The sequence below is a fragment of the Lipotes vexillifer genome, unplaced genomic scaffold, assembly GCF_000442215.2.
Source record: "Lipotes vexillifer unplaced genomic scaffold, Lipotes_vexillifer_v1.1 scaffold168, whole genome shotgun sequence".
In the NCBI taxonomy this organism is placed as follows: Eukaryota; Metazoa; Chordata; class Mammalia; order Artiodactyla; family Lipotidae; genus Lipotes; species Lipotes vexillifer.
In genome coordinates, this window is record NW_006773947.1 from 3,824,891 (window position 1) to 3,848,214 (window position 23,324).

Sequence of the window (23,324 nt, forward strand, 5' to 3'; positions counted from 1 at the left end):
CTCCCATTGCAGAGCACAGGCTCCGGACGCACAGGCTCAGCGGCCATGGCTCATGGGCCCAGCCGCTCCGCGGCACGTGGGATATTCCTGGACTGGGGCACGAACCCGTGTCCCCTGCATCGGCAGGTGGACTCTCAACCACTGCACCACCAGGGAAGCCCTAATGTGATTCTTGATGTGGTTCGATCTGAGTCTTTCATCTTGCTATTCATTTTCTAACTTGTTGCATCTATTTTTTGTCTCTCTTTTCCTCTTTTCAGCCTTCTTTTGGGTTAATTAAGTATTTTTATGATTCCATTTTATCTTCCTTGTAGCTTATTAACTATAACTCTTGGGTTTTTTAGTGGTTGATTTAGGGTTTATAGTATATATCTTAACTTATCACAGTCTAACCTCAAGTGGCATTATACAACTTCATGTATATATAGTACAAGAATTTTACAATATATTCCATATCTCCCCTCCTGGCCTTTTGCTATCGTCATGCATTTTACTTTTCCATACATTATAAACCTCATAATATATTATTATATTTGTATAAGTCAATTATCTTTTAAATAGATTTAAATAATAAGAAAAAAATGTATATATTTACCCAGGTAGTTACCTCTCTCAGTGGTTTTCAATCCTTTGTAAAGATTCAGACTTCCTTCTGTATGGTATTATTGCCCATCTATATGAGTGACTTCCTTTAGCATTTTTTTATAGTGTGAATCTGCTGGTGGTGAATTCTTTCATATTTTGTATGTCTGAAAATATCTGTATTTTACTTTCATTTTTGAAAGATATTTTTGCTGAGTATGGAATTCTAGGTTGACAGTTCTTAGCTTTCAGTACTTTAAAGATGTTGCTCCTCTGTCTTATTTATATTGTTTCCCATTAGAATATAATGTCATGTTTATTTTAGTTCCTCTGTACATAACAGAGGAATTTTTCTCTTGCTATTTTTAAGATTTTCTCTTTATTGTTGGCTTTAAGCAATTTTATTATGACATGCTTTGTTGTGGTTTTCTATATATTTCTGTGCTGGGGATTCATTGAACTCCTTGGATCTGTGGGTTTATAAGTTTCATCAAGTTTGGGAAGTTTCTGTCCTTTATTTCTTCAAATATTTTTTGTCTCCCCCACCCCCACTCTTCAGGCACTCCAGTTTCAGTATAAAAAGCTGCTTGTAGTTGTTCCATAGCTCACTAATGCTCTTTTCAGTTTCTTTTATTTTATTTTTTGTCTCTGTGTTTCACAGGGGACAGTTTATAATACTATGTCTTCAAATTATTAATCTTTTCTTCCCTAATGACTAATCTGTTGTTAACCATATCCAGTGTATTTTTCATTTCAAGCATTGTAGTTGTCACCTTGAGAAGTTCATTTTGGGTCTTTTTAAAATTTTCAATGTTTTGAAAATATGAGATATATTTATAACTGTTTTGACGTACTTTTCTGCTAATTCTGACATCTGTGTCAGTTCTGGGTTAGTTTGAATGATTAATGAGTCTCCTCAATATTAATTGTGTTTCCCTGCCTCTGCATGCCTAGTAATCTTTGACTGAATGTCAGGCATTGTTAATTTTATCTTGTAGGATGCTGGATATTCCTGTAAGTACTTTTTCTTCTTCTTCTAGTTTTATGGAGATATAATTGACATACAGCATTGTATATGTTTAAGGTGTAAAGCATAATATTTGACTTATATACATCATGAAATGACTACCACAAACCTCCATCATCTCATATACACACAAAATAAAAGAAAAAGAAAAAATCTTTTTCCTTGTGATGAGAACTCTTAGGATTTACTGTCTTAACAACTTTCATATATATAATACAGCAGTGTTAGTTATATTTATCGTGCTGTACATTACATCCCTAGTACTTATTTACCTTATAATTGGAAGTTTGCCTATAAATATTCTTGAGCTTTACTCTGGAATGCAGTTAAATTACTTGGAAACAATTTGATACTTTTTTTTTTTTTTTTCAGTTTTGAGGTAGTGCTCAGTCTAGGGCTAAGTATTCTCTATTACTGAGATAAGACCCTCCTTAGTATTCCAACCAATGCCTGATAAATTGTGAGGTTTTCCTGTCTAGCTGGTGGGAAGAGTCCCTGGCCCTGGTCCTGTGTGAATGTTCCCTCTCATCCTTTTGGATGGTACTTTTTACCAGACCTGAGTAGTTTACTCACATGCATGCATCAACCAGTACTATGTTGAACATTTCAGGGGACCTTCTGCACAACTCAGGTTCTCTCTCTCTGTGCAGCTCTCTCCCTTCTGGCACTTGGTGCAATGAACTCTAGCTGCTTTGGTCTCCCTTCACTCTCAGTTTCTTCTACTCAACTTAGGGGACCTATTGGGCTCCACCACAGTTCCCCCTCCCTGCATCATGGTCTGGAAACTCTCCAAGCAGTAAGCTGGGAAAATGGTAAGACTCACATTTACTTGTTTCCCGTTGATCAGGAAACAATGTCATTTGTTGCCTGATGACAGTGTCTTAAAAATCGTTTTTCATGTAGTTTTGTCTTTTTTTTTTCCTGGTTGTTTCAGATGGGAGGGTAAATTTAGTCCCTTTTTATTCATTTTGGCCAAAAGTGGATATTGAGTTGATCTCTATGGATTTTTCAACCCTAGTGCTCCTCTCTCCTCTTCACTTTCCTCCTGCCTTGAAATTTGAGACACAGGAACATTTTACAGAATTCTAGGTAGAGATCAATATCACCTATGTATAACCCAGAAATTGCCTAATAAAATTGTCACTAGTGAGCAGAGAAAGTTCAAATTCTGCTTTTGTTACCTTCTAGCTGTAGCTTGGATGTGTCTATGTTAGGTACTGGTCCTTATTCCTACACAGCATTCCTATAAAGAATGCTGGAGATTGTGAAAACCAGGTCTTTTCTACTGACCTATACATTTGGCTTAATCCTGAGAATTTTTAGTGCTTAACTATGAAAAATATGACATAAAGGAAAATTCAGAAATAGAAACAAACATGTTAAAAGCTCACTTCTCCCACAAACCATTGTTTATTCTCTAGTGTATGCCCTTCTGTGTTTTATCCATGTTATATTTTTTACATGATATAACAAAAATACCCATAGAGTTTTAATATTACTTTTTTTACTTAACAGGATTATTTCCTATGTGGTTGCACAGTATTTTTGACATCTTTGTCATGTGAGTATGCTATGATTTATTTGTTTCTATATTAAAAGATTGCTTTTCCTTTTATGCTAATATAAAGAATAACTGCAGTGAATATCTTGACTTTCTTTTAGGTTATTTTCTTGGCTAAGCCCTCTGAAGTGAAATTACTAGATTAGAGGATATAAATATTTTAATGATCTTGTTACATATTGCCAAATTGCTTTCTTAAAAGATCATATCACTGTTTACCTCCACCAGCCTGAGGTCTGAGATTGTTGGTCTTACCACATCCTTGCCAGCCCTGTATATTATCACTTAAAATAGAGTATTGCGGCTAATGCAACTGGTGAAAATGACTTTTCATTGTTATTACTTGCATTTTCTTCATTTCTTCATTTCAGAGTGGGCCATTCTTCCTTATACTTGCTAATGAGTTACATTTTCTCTTTTGTGGGCAATAGGAGTCTCACAAGCTCATTCACTGGCCCTGCCTCAGAGGAGTATGGTCACTGGCTTTCTTCCCTCTCCCCTACCCATGCATTCACTCATCAGATGCTTATTGAGCCTCTTCAGCAGGCCAGATAGTATGCTAGGCTCTGGGGATAGAATAGGGGAAGAAAGCAAAGATACAATCCCTACCCAAGGAATATACAGTGTAAAGGAAGAGCTTACATGTTCTCAGTATCTGGTTGGGAGTGGGAAAATCTGCCAGCCAAAGGGTTCCTAACACATTTGGAAAAAGGAGACTGTGTTTTGGTAAAGTAATAATTTGAATATTCATGAGGAACTAAGCTTAGAAAAACCTGCTAGAGGAACTTTTGATTATTGTGACCTCAGGAAGTTTAGTGGCTAAAGGACAAATCAAAAAAAGAAAGGGACAAACACAGTTACATTTTAGGGACAGTTAAATAATACATTCTAATGGAAGCTGTTTTCTAAATGGCTGTCACCCTGGACAGAGGAATTGTAGTTGGGGGGCAAATGGAGACAAAATAGTAAGGGCTGGGTTGAATGTGGCACATCATGAAATATTCTGGACAAACAGAGGGCAGCATGAGAGCTCTAAACTCTTGGAAGGCAAAGGAGAGGAGGCCAAGACATTGTAGGGAAGGGAAAATATGAGCGCTTAGAGATTTCTACCAGGGTTGGCTCTGCCCCTTCCCTTCTTGGAGACGAAAGTCAGCTGTGGGGCTGCATGCTGCAGCTCTATCACCACAGCAACAACCCCACAGTAGATTCAATGTAGTGGGAAATAGAAAAACTCAAAAGGACTGAAACGTTACTATTACACCATAGGATCCCTGGCCTATGATACCACTTGTTCTCAAAGTGTAACACTGCATACCATACACATATGTAGTTTGAAAGGGTAAATTTGCCTTTTCCCAATGAGATATATCAAAATACAGGTGAGTTCACAAAATATTTGTGTATAGTTAAAAAATTAATTATAGGGACTTCCCTGGTGGCGCAGTGGTTAGGAATCCACCTGCCAATGCAGGGGACATGGGTTCGAGCTCTAGTCCAGGAAGATCCCACATGCCACGGAGCAACTAAGCCCACACACCACGACTACTGAGCCTGTGCTCTAGAGCCCGTGAGCCACAACTACTGTGGCTGTGTGCCACAACTACTGAAGCCCTTGCACCTAGAGCCTGTGCTCTGCAACAAGAGAAGCCACCGTAATGAGAAATGAGAAGCCCGCGCACCGTAACGAAGAGTAGCCCCTGCTCGCCAAAACTAGAGAAAGTCCACGCGTAGCAGTGAAGACCCAACACAGCCCAAAATAAATAAATAAACAAATTAATTAATTAAAAAAATAATTATAAAGCAAATACCTATGGAAATAACCACTATCCAAGTCAAGGGATAAAAACAAAACAAAACACTGCCAGCAGCCAGTAGTCTCCTTTATGCTCTTCCCCATCCCTTCTCCTTCCGTCTCCCCAGAGGCAACCACTGTGCTATGTACGTATTCCTAAAATAATTTAGTTTTGCATATTTTTGAACATAACAGAAATAAAATCATATTGGATAGAGTCTTCTGTAAGTAGATTTTTGTTCAACATTTTGGAAGATTCCTCCATCAGGATGCATGTAGGTATCATTTGTTCATTCTCATTGCCAAACGGTATTTCATTATATAAATACATCATAACCTATTTATCTATTCTATTGTTGATGAACATTTGAGTTGTGTTCAGTTTGTCATTTGCAAAGAACACTACTCTGAACAGTCTTGTACGTATCTCTTGATGCACAAGTGTTTCCTTAGGGAGTGGAATAGCTAGATCATAGGATATGCATGTTTTCTACTTTTCTATGTATTGCTAATTACTTGCAAAGTGGTGCCATCAATTAACACTCCTATTGGCAGCATATGATGGTTTGTGTTGCTTGAAATCTTTGCCAACATCTACTGCTGTCACACTTCAAATCACTGCCAGTTTGGCATGTATATAATGGCATCTCACTGTATTTTTAATGTAATTTCCCTAATTACGAAAGTGGTTAATCATCTTTTCATGTATTTATTGGCCACTTGGATTTCCTCTTGCGTGAGGTGCTTGAAGTCTTTGCTCATCTTTCTATTGATGTGTCTTTTTCTTACTGATTCATAGGCATTCTTTATATGTCCTTTGTACTAGTCCTTGGTTAGTTTTATGTATTACGTATCTTCTCTCAATTTATGGCTTGATTTTTAACTCTACAGCACCTTCTAAAAACAGTGAAACATAAGTTTTTTCCTTTGTGATCAGCACTTTTTGTTTCTACTTTCAATATCTTAGAATATCTACTTAGAATATCTTAGAATATCTTAGAATATCTACTTAGAATATCTAAGATATTCTACAATATCTTCTTAAAGCTTGACGGTTTTGCCTGTTGCATTTAGATCCTCCAGCTACCTGAAGTTGATTTTTGTGTATAGAGTGAAATAGGGGTCCAGTTTTATTGTTCTTCCACATAATATATCCAACTTCTGAGGACCATTTGTTGAAAGAAAAGGTTCTGCTGATGTGCAAGTCACTCTATACCCACATGTTATATGAATCTGTCTGGGGACTTTCTATTCTGTTCTGCTGCTCTGTGTCTATCCCTGTGCCAACTCCACTCTGTCTTTATTAGTAAAGCCTCATGAGCTTGATATATGATAGGGCAAGTCCTTTCATTGCTATTGTTCTTCCTTCTTTAAGGTAAGGGTTACCATTAGATGGTAAGGGGTTTACATTATTTTAAGCCTACAGTGGTTCATCCAGAGGAAAATCCCATTTCTTGGACAATACATGGCTCCAATAACAGGGCCAACTTCTCCATTAGGCATAGAAGTCAGTGCCTTGGGTCCACAGCACTTCTAGGGGTTCATGAAAACGTTTTAATTTCTTTTAAAATCATAAGAAATGTTTTAATTTTTTTTTTGTCGAACAAAGTATTGTAGCATATAGTATTAATATATTCATCTTTATACCAACACAGTCATAAAATACAATTTTAAATACTTTAGGCAAATGTGCCCAGGGCCTAAGAAAGTCATAAAGTCATATCAGGTCCTGCCTGATAGCATCTTCTTAAAAATTACACTATTAGTCACAGGGGCAGAGTTTAGGTGGCTCATCCCTGTCCTGCCCTACGGGCTAATTTTTCCTCCTAATGGTAGATGAACATACCATCTTCATTTGGAAAAAGAGTACACACCAGTAAGTTAACAATCCCCAAATGCTAATTTAAAATTTAAATAAAAATGGAATTCAAATGACGTTTATTGGGAATTCCCTGGTAATCCAGTGGTTAGAACTCCATGCTTCCACTGCAGGGGGCCACAGGTTCAATCCTGGTTGGGGAACTAAGATCCCACATGCTGCGAGGTGCAGCCAAAAAAGAAAAAACAACAACAACAACAACAAACACCGTTTATTTCCAGGCATTTGCCAGGTACTAGGGGGTATAGGGATAAACAAAATGAACTTACAGTTTCTAGCATATAAAAGAATACAGATGGTTAACAAATTATTATAATTGGGAGAATGGCACACAAATAGAAGTATAGTAGCAAGGCTGAGCTAATCCTTAGTTGCAAAATAGGTATTGTTATTTTTAGTTGTACAAATGAGAAAACCAAGACATAGAACAATTGAGTGTCAGTCAATATACATCAGGGGCAGAATTTGAATACCAAGACACTGACTCCAAGTCCTGTGCAGTTTACCATCTGGTCTGAAACAGTGCTCATTCTGTAGTAGACACTCAATAAATTAGACTGGATTCAAATGAGGGAGAAACGTTGCCACTCCAGAGGATTTCACCTTTCTCTTAGAGCAGCTTTTTAATCTTTCCTCCCCAACCCCCAGCTTTATTAAGGTATATTTTACTTATCATAGAATATACCCAATTCAAGTGTACAGTTCAATGATTTCTAGTAACTTGACCAAGTGGTGCAACCATCACCATGAATCAGCTTTAGAACATTTTTATCCCCCAGCAAGAAACCTCATGCCCACTTTCAGTTAATTTTCATTCCCACCCCTTGCCCCAGGCAACCACTATTCTATTTCCTGTCTCTATAAATTAGCTTTTTCTGGACATTTCATATAAATGAAATCATATAATATGTGGTCTCTTCTGTCTAGTTTCTTTCACTTAGCATAATGTTTTTGTTTTGTTCTGTTTTTTGGCCGTAGCTTGAGGCATGTGGGATCTTAGTTCCCCAATCAGGGATCAAACCCAAGCCCCCTGCAGTGGAATCTCGGAGTTTCAACCACTGGGCTGCCAGGGAATTCCCAGCATAAAGTTTTTGAAGTTCATTCATGGTGTAGCATGTGTCAATAGTTTGTTCCTTATTATTGCTGCATGGTATTCCATTGTATGGATACACAATTTTGTCTATCCATTCACGAGTAGATTGACATTTAGGTTGTTTCCAGTTTTCGACTGTAATGAATAATGCTGCTATATGAACATTTGTATATAAGTTTTTGTGAGGACACATGCCTTCATTTCTCCCGGGGAGATAGAATTAATATCTTATTATGGTTTTGATTTGTATTTCCCTAACAGCTAATGATGTTGAGCATCTTTTCATGTGATTATTGGCCATTTGTGTATGTTCTCTGAAGAAATCTCTATTCCACATCTTTTGCCCGTGTTTTGATTGGATGGTCATCTTATGACTGAGTTGTAAGAGTTCTTTGTAAATTCTGGATACAAATCCTTTATTAAATATGTGTTTTGCAAGTATTTTTCTAGTCCATCATTGTCCTTTCATTTTCTTAATGTTGCTTTTTTTTTTTTTTTTTTTTTTGTGGTATGTGGGCCTCTCACTGTTGTGGCCTCTCCCGTTGCAGAGCACAGGCTCCGGACGTGCAGGCTCAGCAGCCATGGCTCACAGGCCCAGCCGCTCCGCAGCATGTGGGATCTTCCCGGACTGGGGCACGAACCCGTGTCCCCTGTATCGGCAGGCGGACTCTCAACCACTGCGCCACCAGGGAAGCCCCTTAATGTTGTTTTTTGAAGTGTAAAAGTTTTGAATTTTGATGAGGTCAATGAAATTCACTGACAAAAAGACAGTCTGTTCAATAGATGGTGCTGGGACATTTGGATATCCACATGCAAAAAGATGAATTTAGATGCTCACCTCACACCACACACAAAAATTAACTCAACATGACTCACAGACTTTAATGCAAGAGATAAAACAATAAAACTTTTAGACAAAAAATATGGAAGAGAAACTTTCAAGATCTTGGGTTGTGCAAAAGTTTTTTTCATCTATTCCTTTTTTCTTTTTTCCCTTTTTTTTTTTGGCCATGCCATGCAGCTTCTGGGATCTTAGTTCCCCGACCAGGGATTGGACCTGGGCCCTCAGCAGTGAATGTGCGGAGTCCCAACCACTGGACCACCAAGGAATTCCCATTTTTTCATCTGTTCTTGAATTCTTGTCCTTATTAAACACAATACATGTACGTGTATATGTTTGTATTTGGTATGTCTGTGTAATGTAGGTAGGTAACTATGTAGCCACCTTCAGTCAAAGTCATAAAATATTTTACCAGGATTGTTGGCTAAAATTTGAATTATCAATCACACAAATATGTTGAAAGAAAATATGCAAAATATAAGTGGCAAGCCAGCCAGAACAGAACATCCAGATCTTGGCAGTAGGAATGTGAGACAAAGCTGTGCAAATAGTAAATTAATCCCCTTTTCAAATACTTTGCAACATGTGTACCTACATTTCAGGCTAAGAAATGTTGATTACAGGCAGTCACTGATTGTAGATTAAGAAGGGTATAATCTCCTACAGGAGGATCTCCTACAGATAGGAGCAGATCTTCTATCTGCTAAGAAGATGCTGCATACTCTAATGTTTGCAATGATATAATAGGCTATGGTAATATTCTTACAGTCTATTACTTTCAAAATACATAGGAAAATTATTACTGAAGACTCCATAATTTGTCACGAAGAAAGTTTTAGACACCAAGTTTTACTTTTAAAGGCACTATCTTCTATTAAATTCTCTGGATTGAACCTAAAATTAATAGGTAATTTCATGGTCAAATTACCATTCTCACCCCAACAAGGGATACACAAGAATACTGGCATAGCACTTGGCCACTTGTGTTCACTGTGAGTCAGTCAGTGTCTTGCCTGTGTCCCTTCGTGGCAACTAAAGGAGGCTTTGCTAAGCCTGAATCTTGAATTCCTCTATTCAGAGCAATATTCAGTTTCAAAATATATTTCTGAATAATCAAAACTGCTTATTAACATTTCATTACTTCTTATTAACATTTCAGTATCTTTTCATTTTTTTCAGGTACAACTGGTTATTTATATATATTCACCTCTCCCTCTTAGAAAAGGTAACATGTTTTATCATTCTTTTACCCCTTATATGAGTGGTTTTTAAGTCATTGGAGCCAGTAGTCAAGTACTGGAACCCTGCCTTACAGCCTCTGACAAGGGTCTAAGAACATAATAAACACTTGGTAAGTTTTTGTTGGAATGACTAATACTGTAGTTTTTAAATTGCATTTCATTAGCTCCAAGTTCTAATGGCAGAAAATATACTACAGAATCAATCAAATTCTAGAAGAGACATCACTGTAATGAAAGCTATTCTTTCAATGCCAAGAGCCCAATACCAATTTTTTCTTTCTTCAATACCTAGTGACATGATGTTCTCTCATTTATTCTAAATGAGAATTTAGAATATTCTCTTTCCTCTTAAATTACAGCCTCTATGTAAATCTCTTGAACAGTTTAAAAGTTAGATTTTTAAAATCCAGGATGAAGTGGATTTAGCTGAGTACAGACACATAGCAAGAAGTGCCCCAGATAAAGTTAGCTTTATTATCACTACAGTTGTTGTTAACATAGTCTAATAATCACTTCCATCTTGAAAATAAGTGCAAACGATTTACCAGCTCATTAAAATTTGACATAAATTTGGAAGAGGATTCTAAGTAGTGAAATGAATAAAGACAGCTTTTTTTCCAACTTGTTGTATTTGAGTGGATACTGGCAAAGCACATATGCTATGAAGTTTGTGGGTAAAATAGCACTTCTCAAAAAACAAGTGAACTGAAAAAAAAATTCACAAATTCTTTTAAAATACTTTTCTTCTTGCCTAAGATATAACCTAGACTGGTTCTGAGTAATTTTCTCAAATACTATCTGCAGTGATCTTTTCAGTTACAGCCCTCCAGGCTTTCAGCCACCTGGAAACATTAAGTCCTCCTGGAGTCTTATCCTGAGTTCAGGCCTCTATCCTGGAGGAATTTTCAGAAGCTTTAGACTAGTAACTTATCGCTCAGTATCAGATCAGCCACTCTGCTGATCCAGCTCCGATACTGTAACCTAGTTTCAGGCACTAAAATTTTATCTGGTTATTTGTAACCAAGCTCCTATCTTGTACCACCTGAAACTAGGTCCTAGATTCTTCCGCTGTGATCCTTCATCCTGCTTTGGGACTTTACTTTGTATCCAAGTTGGTGTAATACTCCCTATACCGTTGAGCAAGCCTAGTTAGAGCCCTACTGTAGAATTCCAGTCTTCATAAATATGTCCCCAATACATGCCACCTGATGGCTATGATGCAGACTTCTTTCACATCTGTATTTCTACTTATTGCCTCCTGTCAGACTCCTCTAGAAACAGGCCCTATGCTTGAACTAAATTCCCTACCAACTGTCAGTTCCTTTTTCCATGCCTTGCCTAGCATTGGCAGGGCTGTTGGGATTTGGGGTCCTGCTCCTCCACAGACTGATCCATCTCAATGCTGATTTCTAATTCTAATAGTAACTCAATACTGCTACTGAAAAATAAGTCTGTTCAAACCAGCCAACAGTAAGTTTAAAATGCCTCATTAAATATACATCTGCCGCTTGAAATTCCAAAAGAAAATATCCAATACCTGTCTGAATGAATCCTGATTTGTATCCATTAGTTGTGCCATTTTCTGGGGCCACGGTTGATGACACTGAAGAGTTTGGTTTAATAGAGTGGCAAATGGTAGAGGATTGTCGGCTTCTACATTCTAGAAAGGAGTAAGAATCACATTATGTAAGGAAAACAATATTCTGTTAAAACAGGTGAGGGAGACACAATCCATAAAATCTCTAAAATAAACTGCTGCTCCTCAAGTGGCAGCACTTTGTTTAACAGAGATCCCCCTTCCCCAAACTTGACTCCAACAGAATGTTCAAGCTGGTGAACACAATTCATCTTCCTAGAGCCAAATGTCATGTTTGGAAGGCAAAGAAATAGTTACAAAGAACAATTAGACATTTGTTCCTCACAGACTAGTTCCCAGGAGAAAAATTACTCATAACCTATATAGTCATGTTAGTTTCATGGGTAATACTGAGGTTAAAATATCAATAATTTATAAAAACCAAATAAGCTTTCAAGCACCAGTTAACCTTCTGTCCAGGATTGATTTACGTGTAGAATAGTAATCTAGAGTCCTTCTAGGCTGCCTTCAACCTTCTCTACTCAACCTTAATTTATGTCCAGAAACAGAAGCAAAGAAAATATTATACACAGAGGAGAAAAATTAGAAATTCTCAAATTCTTATTATTCTCAGCTCTTATTAGAGGAAATAGGTAGACAATATTCAAGGTACTTACTGATCATACAAAACTAAGCTTCATTTTAAATGAGCCAATATTACTTGTGGCTTTGGTGTAATATTTTAATAATACTTTGTACTGATTCAGGTAGATAGCAAATACTGTGACAATGTGTGTCACAGGTTTTCGGGGCTCTAACTTCCAACCAAACTATACTATATGTTGTACTATATTAGTCTTTAAAGGTAGCATGTGAAAAAGAAATATAAATGGTTGTAAATGACAAAGTTAATTATAGTGGGTCCTTTAGAGAATTTCCAAGTTTATTGGATACATGCAAAAGTTAGAGGCAGTTTTCTATAACCTTCTATCTATGACGTTCCTTTGAAGAGCTACTCTATTTTTTTTTTTTTTTTTTTTTTGGTACGCGGGCCTCTCACTGTTGTGGCCTCTCCTGTCGCGGAGCACAGGCTCCGGACGCGCAGGCTCAGTGGCCATGGCTCACGGGCCTAGCCACTCTGCAGCATGTGGGATCTTCCCGGACCGGGGCACAAACCCATGTCCCCTGCATCAGCAGGTGGACTCTCAACCACTGCGCCACCAGGGAAGCCCAGAGCTACTGTATTTTGACTGAAAAGGATATCTCCATGTTATGTATATTATATGCAAATATGTAGTTTGATAGGTATGTACATATATACAATTCCAATTCCAAAATAGAATGACTATAAATGTGAGGCTTCAGAAGCCACCCAGGATCATTGTATCACAAACTATTTCACAAATGTTATTATTTACCAGAAAGGTGAATTGTCACTGAGCACTAAATAAGAACTTAAAAATATTTTATGCAACCAAAACAAAAGCTAACAAAAGGCAGTTAAAAGGCAGGGAGGTGATACCTATCCTATTTTTACTCTTTTATTAGGGTTCATGACATTTTAAATGATTTTTCTAGAGGAACATTCTTTAGACTTTATCAGGATAAAGAGTTATCTATAATTTACCATGCTTACGATTTAGTGATCACAGCACTGATCACAGTCCTGGTGATCCCTGGCTCAGAACATGTAGCCATTTCCTAAGGAGTTATATAATCTCTCCTCAAATGCAACCAGGAGTCATTATGGTGAAAGATTCGGAAACAAATCTTCAGTTGTAATTTGGATTTACTACGCTATTTTTCATGGTCAGGCCAAAATCTTGCACAAACAACAAATAGAAATATTAAAGACAATTATTCTATTGTCTTTAACAATATAATAATGTTAATAATGGAGGGGAAATCTCAGCATCTAAGAAACTGCTCAAAAGAATAAGAATTAGATGTCCCACTGCATTAAACAATGTACAGAACTTGTGGCAACTCCTATCAACCACAAGATGATGTGACATTTCAACTGGATTCATTTTCAAAAATAAGTTTAAGTTCTTCCTAACTGAAGAGAAACAAAACTTTGTCAACTTAATACTGCCTTTTCCCAGGTATTATGAAGAGAGCATTATTTATTCCAAAGTTTGCTTAGTTCTAATAGAAAAATGAAGACTCAAAAATTACCAAAGACCCTAAATAAAGTAGAAAGAGCATCTGACCAGGAAACTGACACTTTGAAGTCCTCTCTAAATGACAGAAGAGCTAGAAAGAGCCCATTTCCCCCCAAGAGCTGTATTCCACACCCCTAAGTGACAAATACAAGGAGAAATGCCCTTTCCCAAATTTCAATAGTTTCTGGTAAAAACAAAAAGGAGCAAGTCAAATAACCTGCCAGAGGGCTTTACATTTTTGGATTGTCTTCTGAACTTGGGATATTTATCTGTTCCACACCTGGATTCTGAACCCCGTATAGGTCACTTGTCAATACTATCGTAACATCCACATTCCCTTCCCGTTCCCTCCCAGAAGTTGACGCTACCTTTCCAGCAGATAAGAGGTCCCTTCGACAGTACACCCTGGGAGCTTCTGACTAGGTAGTACTTTAAGTGCTTCTGCTTCTTTGGCTGGGTGGTGAGCTTCAAGTTTATGTGGTTGGAAAATTCCGTGAAATACCGAAATCCTCTTTCTCCACAGCCGATACAGTTTCCAGAAAACCCTAAAAGGAAGAAAAACAAAGTTACTGGTGGCCTTGTATGTTGTTACAATACTCTCATATATAAAAAACATAGAAATATTCACTCTTTGCCTTGACAACTTCTTAATTTTCAGGAAATAATTCAAAGGAAAAACACATGTACAACAATTTAGCAGTTATTTTATAACAGTGAAAGACTGAAAATAATTTTTAAATGCTCTAAAAGGATAATGGTTAAGGAAATAGAACAGATAGTATCATATGATAGAATTTATATAGTTAACATAAAAAATATGAAAAATTCTGGTCCTAGAGATATCTATTATTTCTTCCTTACATATTCCCTTCTTAACCTACTGGCTCTGATTCTCCACCCTACCCACCATGTGGACTTAACTCCATAGGCACAATTGATTAGACTGTGGATCAATATTTGACCCAATCTAGGATAGTCAGAGTCTCTCTCCTGGAATGCTGAAATAAATACAAAAAGAATCAATCAGATGGTACTGGACCCTGGATATGTAAGCTTTTGTAAAACTGGAACCCAAGTCAGGGCTATGCCATCTAGGGTGTGGGAGAGAGCAAACTGAGAATTGTGAAGAGGAAGCTGGTCTCCAGATAGGAGAGCACGAACAGAGATGTATAAACTCTGAGCACTGTCAGCTTCCTAGTTTCTATGAGATCTAGGGAACACAAATTCCCTAAGGGTCCCATTTCCTCTCTGTTCAACCCCTCTTTATTCAAACTAGCTCATTATTCCTTAGACTTAACATCCAAACAATTCTCACTCAGATTAATCAAACAAAATAAGACTTTCAGTGATCTTCTTGGAACAGAAGACATGGAAAGAAGAAGAAATGGAGAAGGCTGGGAGGATGAAAGGTCATGCTTTGCTTGATTGGAAATCAACTTTTCAATCTCCCTTATTACACAGAAGAAAAGTGGACAGAAAGAGATTGAGTTCTTCTGGTTGTGAGTTATGAGGACATAACATATGTATGGTCATATTGGCAAAAAAGGGCATTCCAAATTTCATAAACACAATATCTCTATATACAAATAACTAACTGAAAATAAATTCACTTATGGAATAATACACTCTTTTAAAACCACCAAACCAACATGTTTTATAATTAACAAAGATATATAAGGAGAGTAGAGAAAGACCATGAGGATTAAAGACAAAATATCTCACAATGTCCCAATCTCAGGATGCTGACAATCAATTCAGAACATTTAGAAATGGGCATTCCAATTTATTATTATTTATTCAATAATTTTTTATTGAGCACCTACCTATATGCCAAGCATTTTGCTAAACACTGGAAAAACAGTGGTGAACAAGAGGTAGTCCCAACTTCTGGTCAGTTACATAAAATTAGTAATTCTATATAATTAGCTTATTATCATCACTTTATAGAAATATAAACATCAATATAATTTCATAAATTATTTAAAACATATTCAGAGATGGATTGCATTTGAGAGCATTTGGCTATTTGTCTAATACCTTGGAGCTGTAGGCCAAAAAAAGAAAGATGTCAGTGACTGCCTAGTTCACCAAATTCCTAAAGCCAACCATCCATCTAACCATTCATCCACCCATCCACCTGTCCACGCATCCATGAATGCATGCATCCATCCACTAATCCATGCATCTATCCACCTGTCCATCCGTCCATCCAACAAATATCTGTACTCTACTATGTGCTAGGCACTATTTCAGGTACCAGGTTTTTAGCACTGAACAAGGAAGACAAAACCACTGCCTCCACAGAACTTACTTTCTGATATGATCATTATGCCTTGATAGAAAATTGGCTGACCTATGAGGCAGATGCAACATACCCAAAACACAGTAAGACTAAGAATCTTCATCTGAAATAGAGACAGTGCCAAAAAATGAGCTTATCTGATAGGTCCAAGTAGTTCATCAAAGATTAATGTGAGAATTAGAATTAACAAATTACTGGGGTTAGGTTTTATCTTTTATCTTTTCCTCTACCTGTTTTCTGAAGTGAAAATCAAGACTTGAGTATGAAGACGGAGAAAAGCAATGGATCTGGATAATCTTCAAAGAAGAGAAACTTCACATTAATGATGAGAATTAACAATATAAAAGAGTAAGAACTTTAGAGTCCATTTTTTAAACTCTGTATAGTTTCTGTATTAACTTTGGTTCAAGAGAGATTTTATCTGCTCAAAGTTCTTGCTGTCACTATCACAATAAATAATATCTCTTACAGACAAATTACCTTTCTAGTTTTTCTAGCAATCAGGTCTTCGAATTGCATGGCAGATTTGGGGCATATGTGTGGCCAAGTGATCAATTTATTTTCAAATCAATTCCCCCACAGTCTTTGGAATCTGCATAATTTATATAAAAATTTACACAAATTGATATTGGAGTCCACAAAGATTCTAGAATATTTTAAGCTTAAAAAATTTTCCCACTATATCTTTTTAAACTTTTATTTGTTTTTTTTTTTTGGCCACACCGTGCAGCTTGTCAGATCTTAGTCCCCCAACCGGGGATCGAACCCAGACCCTCCTCAGTGAAAGCGTGGAGTCCTAACCACTGGACCACCAGGGAATTCCCTCCACTATACCTTAATGCATACTAAAATCAACCATCATAAGTAAGAACTGTTAGATGAATATTAACTTTTTGACAATAGAGTAATGAACATATAAAAATCTCATTGTGCTTGTTCAAGAGAAAACTTTTACCATTTTACTGTACTACACGTTCACTTGGAGAAGTGGTTAATAAAAAAATATTAACAAAGTTCCATGTCTACAAGGGTATTTAATAAATATGACAGAATGGCAGAATAATTACCATTTAAAGAGCAAGTACTATAGGCCAGGCACTGTGCTATTGGGTACCTTATAAACATCATCTGTTTGATCTTTATAATCCTGCCAGGTGGGCATTATTGGCTCCTTTATATAGATGAGGAATCTGAGACTTCAAGAAGATAAGTAGCTTGCCCAAGTTCTTAAAGTGCTAACTAGAAAATCTGGGATTTAAACACAGTTCCAATTCCAAAGCCCATGCTCTTTGGTTTCATATTCCCAATTACAAAGGATTATAAAATCTATTATTCTGATGGTGTTTTCTGTGTGAGTCCCATGATGTATTCTAAGAGGATTCCTCTAGTCATGAAGAATCATTGAGCAAAAAGACATTATAAGAGACTTTTCTATGTCTTCAGTCAGAGCCACATATGAACTGTTCCATTTGATAAAACTTTGATGCTTTTAAAGTGCTAAAAAGAAGTTTCCCAAAGTTGTTCTACCAGAGCCAACTAGGTTCTTAGCTCTGTGATGCAAAAGACTATGTCTTATCATTAGTGTGCCCACACATCATAACCTAACGTGATTTTGGGAACAAATACTGTTGAATAAATGAATGAACAAACGAATCCTTGGATCTTCTTTGCTAATTTAGTCCAATGTATAAACTTTACCGTTAGGTGTCTATATTAAACCATCTGTTCAATTTCACTGAAAGAAAAACAATGGATATTTTAACAAATGAGAGCCTATGAAAATGAAAATTACCACTTCTTTTCCTATGAACCAAGAGAAGGCTTTGAACTGTAGTTTAAGGAACGTTTATTAACCATGTGCGGGATCACTTTCTGACTCAAGATATTGATCTATGTATTTCGAGACTTTCTGATGATGCTTTATAACTAGGAAGAATGCGTCTAGCTAAACAAACACAGCTCACTGTAAATACAATTCTTGAATTCTTTGCCCTCTTCTTTCTTCTTCGTTTTTACTGATATTCGTGCTGAGGACATGTATCTGATTCTACCTACAGTAACAAATTCTGAGAAACAAAAGCAACTCCAGAGAAACACAGCAGCAAAAAAAAGTAACAAACCTCACATGCCCTCTTCTTTCTTTCTTTTTATTTCTTTCCTTCTTTCTTTCTTCCTTCCTTCCTTCCTTCCTTCCTTCCTTTCTTTCTTTCTTTCTTTCTTTCTTTCCTTCCTCCCTCCCTCCCTCCCTCTCTCCCTTCCTTCCTTTCTTTCTTTTTCTTTAGGCCATGCCACATGGCAGGCATGTGGGATTTTAGTTCCCCAACCAGGGATCGAACCTGTGCCCCCTGCAGTGGAAGTGAAGAATCTTAACCACTGGGCTGCCAGGGAAGTCCTTACATGCCCTCTTATTTGCCTTTTTAATTATTAAAAGTTAATTTAAGGGGTTTGAATCAAGATAGCAGAGTAAGAGGATGTGGAGCTCACCTACCCCATGAACACATCAAAAATACATCTACATGTGGAACAATTATCACTGAAAACTAACTGGAAACTGGCAGGACTCCTGTACAACCAAGGCTGTAGTGATCAGGTCGAAACCTGTGCCCCTAGAAGAAGACTCAGAGAAAAATAGAGATTATGCGGGTGGACACCCACCCTGTGGAGTGAGTGGTCTGAGCCACAGATTGAGTGCCCCAGTCCTGGGGTTTTACGTGGAGGAGACAATCCCACTTGGCTGGTTGGAGGGCCACTGAGACAAACAGGAGGGCTGAGGGAAGCCTAGACTACGCTCATGAGGAGTGTGCACGCTGGCTTGCCCCCAACAAGGTGGAGAGAGGTCTGCTCTAGCAGCTGCCAGGTTTCTCACAACCTCCTTGCCAGGTACCCCAGTCCAAGCTGAGCGAAAGCTCTGGTGCTGCTCACTCCATGTCACAGTGTGGGATGTAGAGGTGACCTGGTGCCACAGCGGCATCTGAGTGGGTGGGTAGCAGCCATCACTTACTCAAGCAGCACGTCAGAAGCGTTCCAGATCTCTGATGCAGCTGTTCCACCATAGCCCATCCCCTGATACACACTGAGACTCCATGTGGGTCCCACTTGCACTGCAGAGCCTGGGGGCAGTGATCAGCTGTGAGGGACAAAGTGGACTTGCCCCAGAGGCTGCATTTGAGTGGAGCTGCAGGTAACTACACAGGCAGTGCATCAGACCTCTGTCTGCGGCTGACATGAGCCAAGAGCCTGCACAGGTCCCACTTGCTTCAGCACTCCACCCCTCTGGGGCAAGGGTCCCCATGCAGGGAGAAGAAAAAACACACACTTACAGGGAAAAGAGCCAGCATGAGCCCAACCCTCAGGGCTTCTGCTCCAGGAACTTGGGGTCAGACTCTGCCCCCGATACAGTGGTGATGGCCACCAAGCAGAGGGGAAGCCCTGTCTCACACCCAACTTCAGCTCTAGCCACTCCATCTCCATCCCCACCTCCTACCTATGTGACAGCTGCCAGCACACCCTGAGGAAGGATGTGACTTGCATCCACATCACATCCAGCTCTCCCAGCAAAGGCATAGGCCACATGCAGTCTGTATAGGGATGCTCCCACATAAGGACACCCCTTCAAGACTGAAATAAGTAACTGAATTCACAGAGGCAGGGAAAGCTGAGGAAAACAAAGACAGAGGAACTACTCTCAATTGAAAGAGTAAGAGTAAACCCCTGAAAAAATAAACAAGACAGAAATAAACAATTTACCAGATAAAGAATTCAAAGCATTGGTAACAAAAATATTAACTGAATTAGGGAAAAGAATTGATGTACACAGTAAACACTTTAACAAGGAACTAGAAAATATAAAAAAGACCCAATCAGAAATAAAGAACGCAATAGCTAAAATAAAAAACACACTAGAAGGAATGAATAGGAGACTAAGATACAGAAGAACGCATAAGTGATCTGGAAGATAGAGTAATGGAAATCACACAATCAGAACAGCAAAAAAGAAAAACAAATTTTAAAAAATGAAAACAATTTAAGAAATCTCTAGGATATAAGTAAGCATACCAACATTGTCATTATAGGGGTCCCAGAAGGAGAAGAGAGAAGGGGATCGAAAATGTATTTGAGGAAGTTATGACTGAAAACTTCTCAAACCTGAAGATGGAAACAGATATCCAGCTTCAGGAAGCACAGAGTCCAAAAAGCAATGAACCCAAACAGACCCACAGCAAGACATGTAATTAATATGACAAAAGTTAAAGATAGAGAATTCTAAAAGCAGCAAGAGAAAAACAAAGAGTCATATACAAGGGAATCCCCACAAGGCTGTCAGATGATTTCTCTGTAGAAACTTCACAGGCCAGAAGGAAGTGGCGTAATATGTTCAAAGTGCTGAAAGGGAAAAACCTGCAACCTAGGATACCAGCAAGAATATCATTTGAAGTAGAAGGAGAGATAAAGAACTGCTTAGACAAGCAAAAACTAAAAGAGTTTGTCAATACTGAACCTACCCTAAAAGAAATGTTAAAGGGTCTTCTCAAGTAGAAAAGAAGTAAAAATCTATAGAAAATGGAAAATCCTACTAGGAACGGCAAATATATAGTAGGAACTGAGGATCAGCCACTTAAATAAGCCAATACAAAGATTAAAAGACAAAAAATTGTAAAAGACAAAAAATTGTAAAAACTGTAACTACAATAAATGGTTAAGAGATAAACACATGAAGATGTAAAATATGACATTAAAAACACAAGATGTGTGGGAGGGGGTAAAAAAAGTAGATCTTTTAGAATATGTTTGAATTTAAATGACGACCAGTTTAAAACAGTAGATATACTTATAGGTCAACATATATGAACCCAGAGGTAACCACAAATCAGAAACCTACTAGAGATACACAAAAACTGAAAAGAAAGGAACTACTGAAGAAAATCATCAAACCACAAGGGAAGAAACAAAAGGAAGAAGAAATGAACAGAGAAGAACTGCAAAAACAACCATAAAACAAGTAATAAAATGGCAATAAGTACATAACTATCAATAGTTACTTTAAATGTCAATGGACTAAATGCTCCAGTCAAAAGACATAGGGTAAAAAAATAATAATAACAATCGCCAAACTTAGAGTAATAGAGAGTAGAATGGTGGTTACCAGAGGCTAGGATGTGGGGGGAAAGGGCAGATTAAAAAAATAAGGAAAAATGGTGGTTGTCAGGGGTTAGAGGAGGGGGTAATGGGGAGTTAGTGTTTAATGGGTACAGAGTTTCAGTTTTGCAGGATGGAAAGAGTTCTGTGGTTGGATGGTGGTGATGCTTGCACAACAAGATGAATGTACTTATACCACCGAACTGTACACTTAAAATGGTTAAGGCGGTATATTTTATGTTATGTGTATTTTACCACAATAAAAAATTCGACACACAGAAAAGACATAGGGTGACTGACTGGATTAAAAATAAGATCTTTTTGTATGCTGCTTACAAGAGACTCATTTCAGAGCTAAAGACACACACAGAGTTTAAGTGAGGGGATGAAAACAGATATTTCAGCAAACAAAACTGACAAGAAAGCAGGGGTAGTAATACTTACATCAGACAAAATAGACTTTAATACAAAGGCTATAACACACAAAAGACAAAGAAGGGCATAATATAATAAAAGGATCAATACAAGAGGAGGATATTACACTATTTAACATATATGCACCCAATACAGGAGCACCTAAATATATTAAGAAAATACTAACAGACATAAAAGGAGAAATCAAAAATAACACAGTAATAGTAAGGGACTTTAACACCCCACTTACATCAATGGACAGACCATCCAGACAGAAAATCAATAAGGCAACACAACAGACCAACTGGACTTAGTAGATATCTACAGGACATTACATCCAAAAACAGCACAGTACAAATTCTTTTCAAGTGCACATGGAATGTTCTCCAGCAAAGATCATGTGCTAGGCCACAAAACAAGTCTCAACTAACTTAAGAGGACAGAAATTATATCAAGCATTTTTTTCCCAAGCACAACAGTATAAAACTAGAAATCAATTACAGATAGAAAAATGGGAAAAGAACAAACACATAGAGACTAAACAACATGCTACTAAAAACCAATGGGTCAATGAAGAAATCAAAGAGGAAATCAGAAAATACCTCAAGACAAATGAAAGTGGAAACACAGCGCTCCAAAATCTATGGGATGCAGCAAAAGCAGTTCTAATAGAGAAGTTTATGGCAATACAGGCCTTCCTCAAGAAAGCAAGAAACATGTGAAATAAAGAACCTAACCTACCACCAAAAGGAATTAGAACAAACAAAGCCCAAAATCAGCAGAAGGAAGGAAATAATAAGGATCAGAAAGAAAGAAATAATACAGAGATTTAAAAAAACAATAGAAAAGATCAATGAAACCCAGGAGCTGTTTTTTTTGAAAAGATAAGCAAAATTGATAAACCATTAGCCAGGCTCGCCAAGAAGAAAAGAGGATACAAATAAACAAAATAAGAAATGAAAAAGGAGAAATAACAACTGATACCACAGAGATACAAAAAAGCCATAAGAGAATACTACAAATAGTTATACACCAACAAACTGCACAACCTAGAAGAAATGGACAAATTTCTAAAAACATACAATCTGCCAAGACTGAATCAAGAAGAAACAGACGATTTGAACAGACTGATCACTAGCAGTGAAATTGAATTTGTAATAAGAAAACTACCAGTAAACAAAAGTCCAGGACTGGACAGCTTCACATGGGAATTCTACCAAACATATAAAGAAGAGCTAATACCTATCCTTCTCAAACTATTCCAAAAATTGAAAAGGATGGAATATTCCCCAAATTCATTCTATGAGGCCGCCATTACCCTGATGCCAAAACCAGAAAAGACATTATAAAAAAAGAAAATTTGATTAATCTTTGTATCTAATCAGTATCTTTGATTAATACAGATGCAAATATCCTGAATGAAATATTAGCAAACTGAATCCAACAATATATAAAAAGGATCATACACCATGATCAAGTTGGATTTATTTCAGGAACGAAAGGATGGTTCAATATTTGCAAATCAATCAATATGATACACCACATTAACAAAAGGAAGGATACAAATCACATGTTCATCTCAGTAGATGCAGAAAAAGCAACTGACAAAATTCAACATCCATTCATGATAAAAACTCTCATCAAAATGGGTACAGAGGGGGCCTCCCTGGTGGCGCAGTGGTTGGGAGTCCGCCTGCCGATGCAGGGGATACGGG

At 37.5% G+C, this 23,324-nt stretch overlaps 1 protein-coding gene across 1 annotated transcript in view; it reads right to left on the reverse strand.

Moving 5' to 3' along the window:
- Positions 1–23,324, reverse strand: part of GREB1L (GREB1 like retinoic acid receptor coactivator) — a 126,283-nt gene that overhangs the window by 90,234 nt on the left and 12,725 nt on the right. The window contains exons 4-5 of the mRNA XM_007448624.1: positions 14,126–14,302; positions 11,554–11,676 (exon numbers count right to left, since the gene is read on the reverse strand). Coding sequence (XP_007448686.1) covers positions 11,554–11,676; positions 14,126–14,302 — 300 coding nt within the window. The remainder of the gene's footprint in view (positions 1–11,553; positions 11,677–14,125; positions 14,303–23,324) is intronic.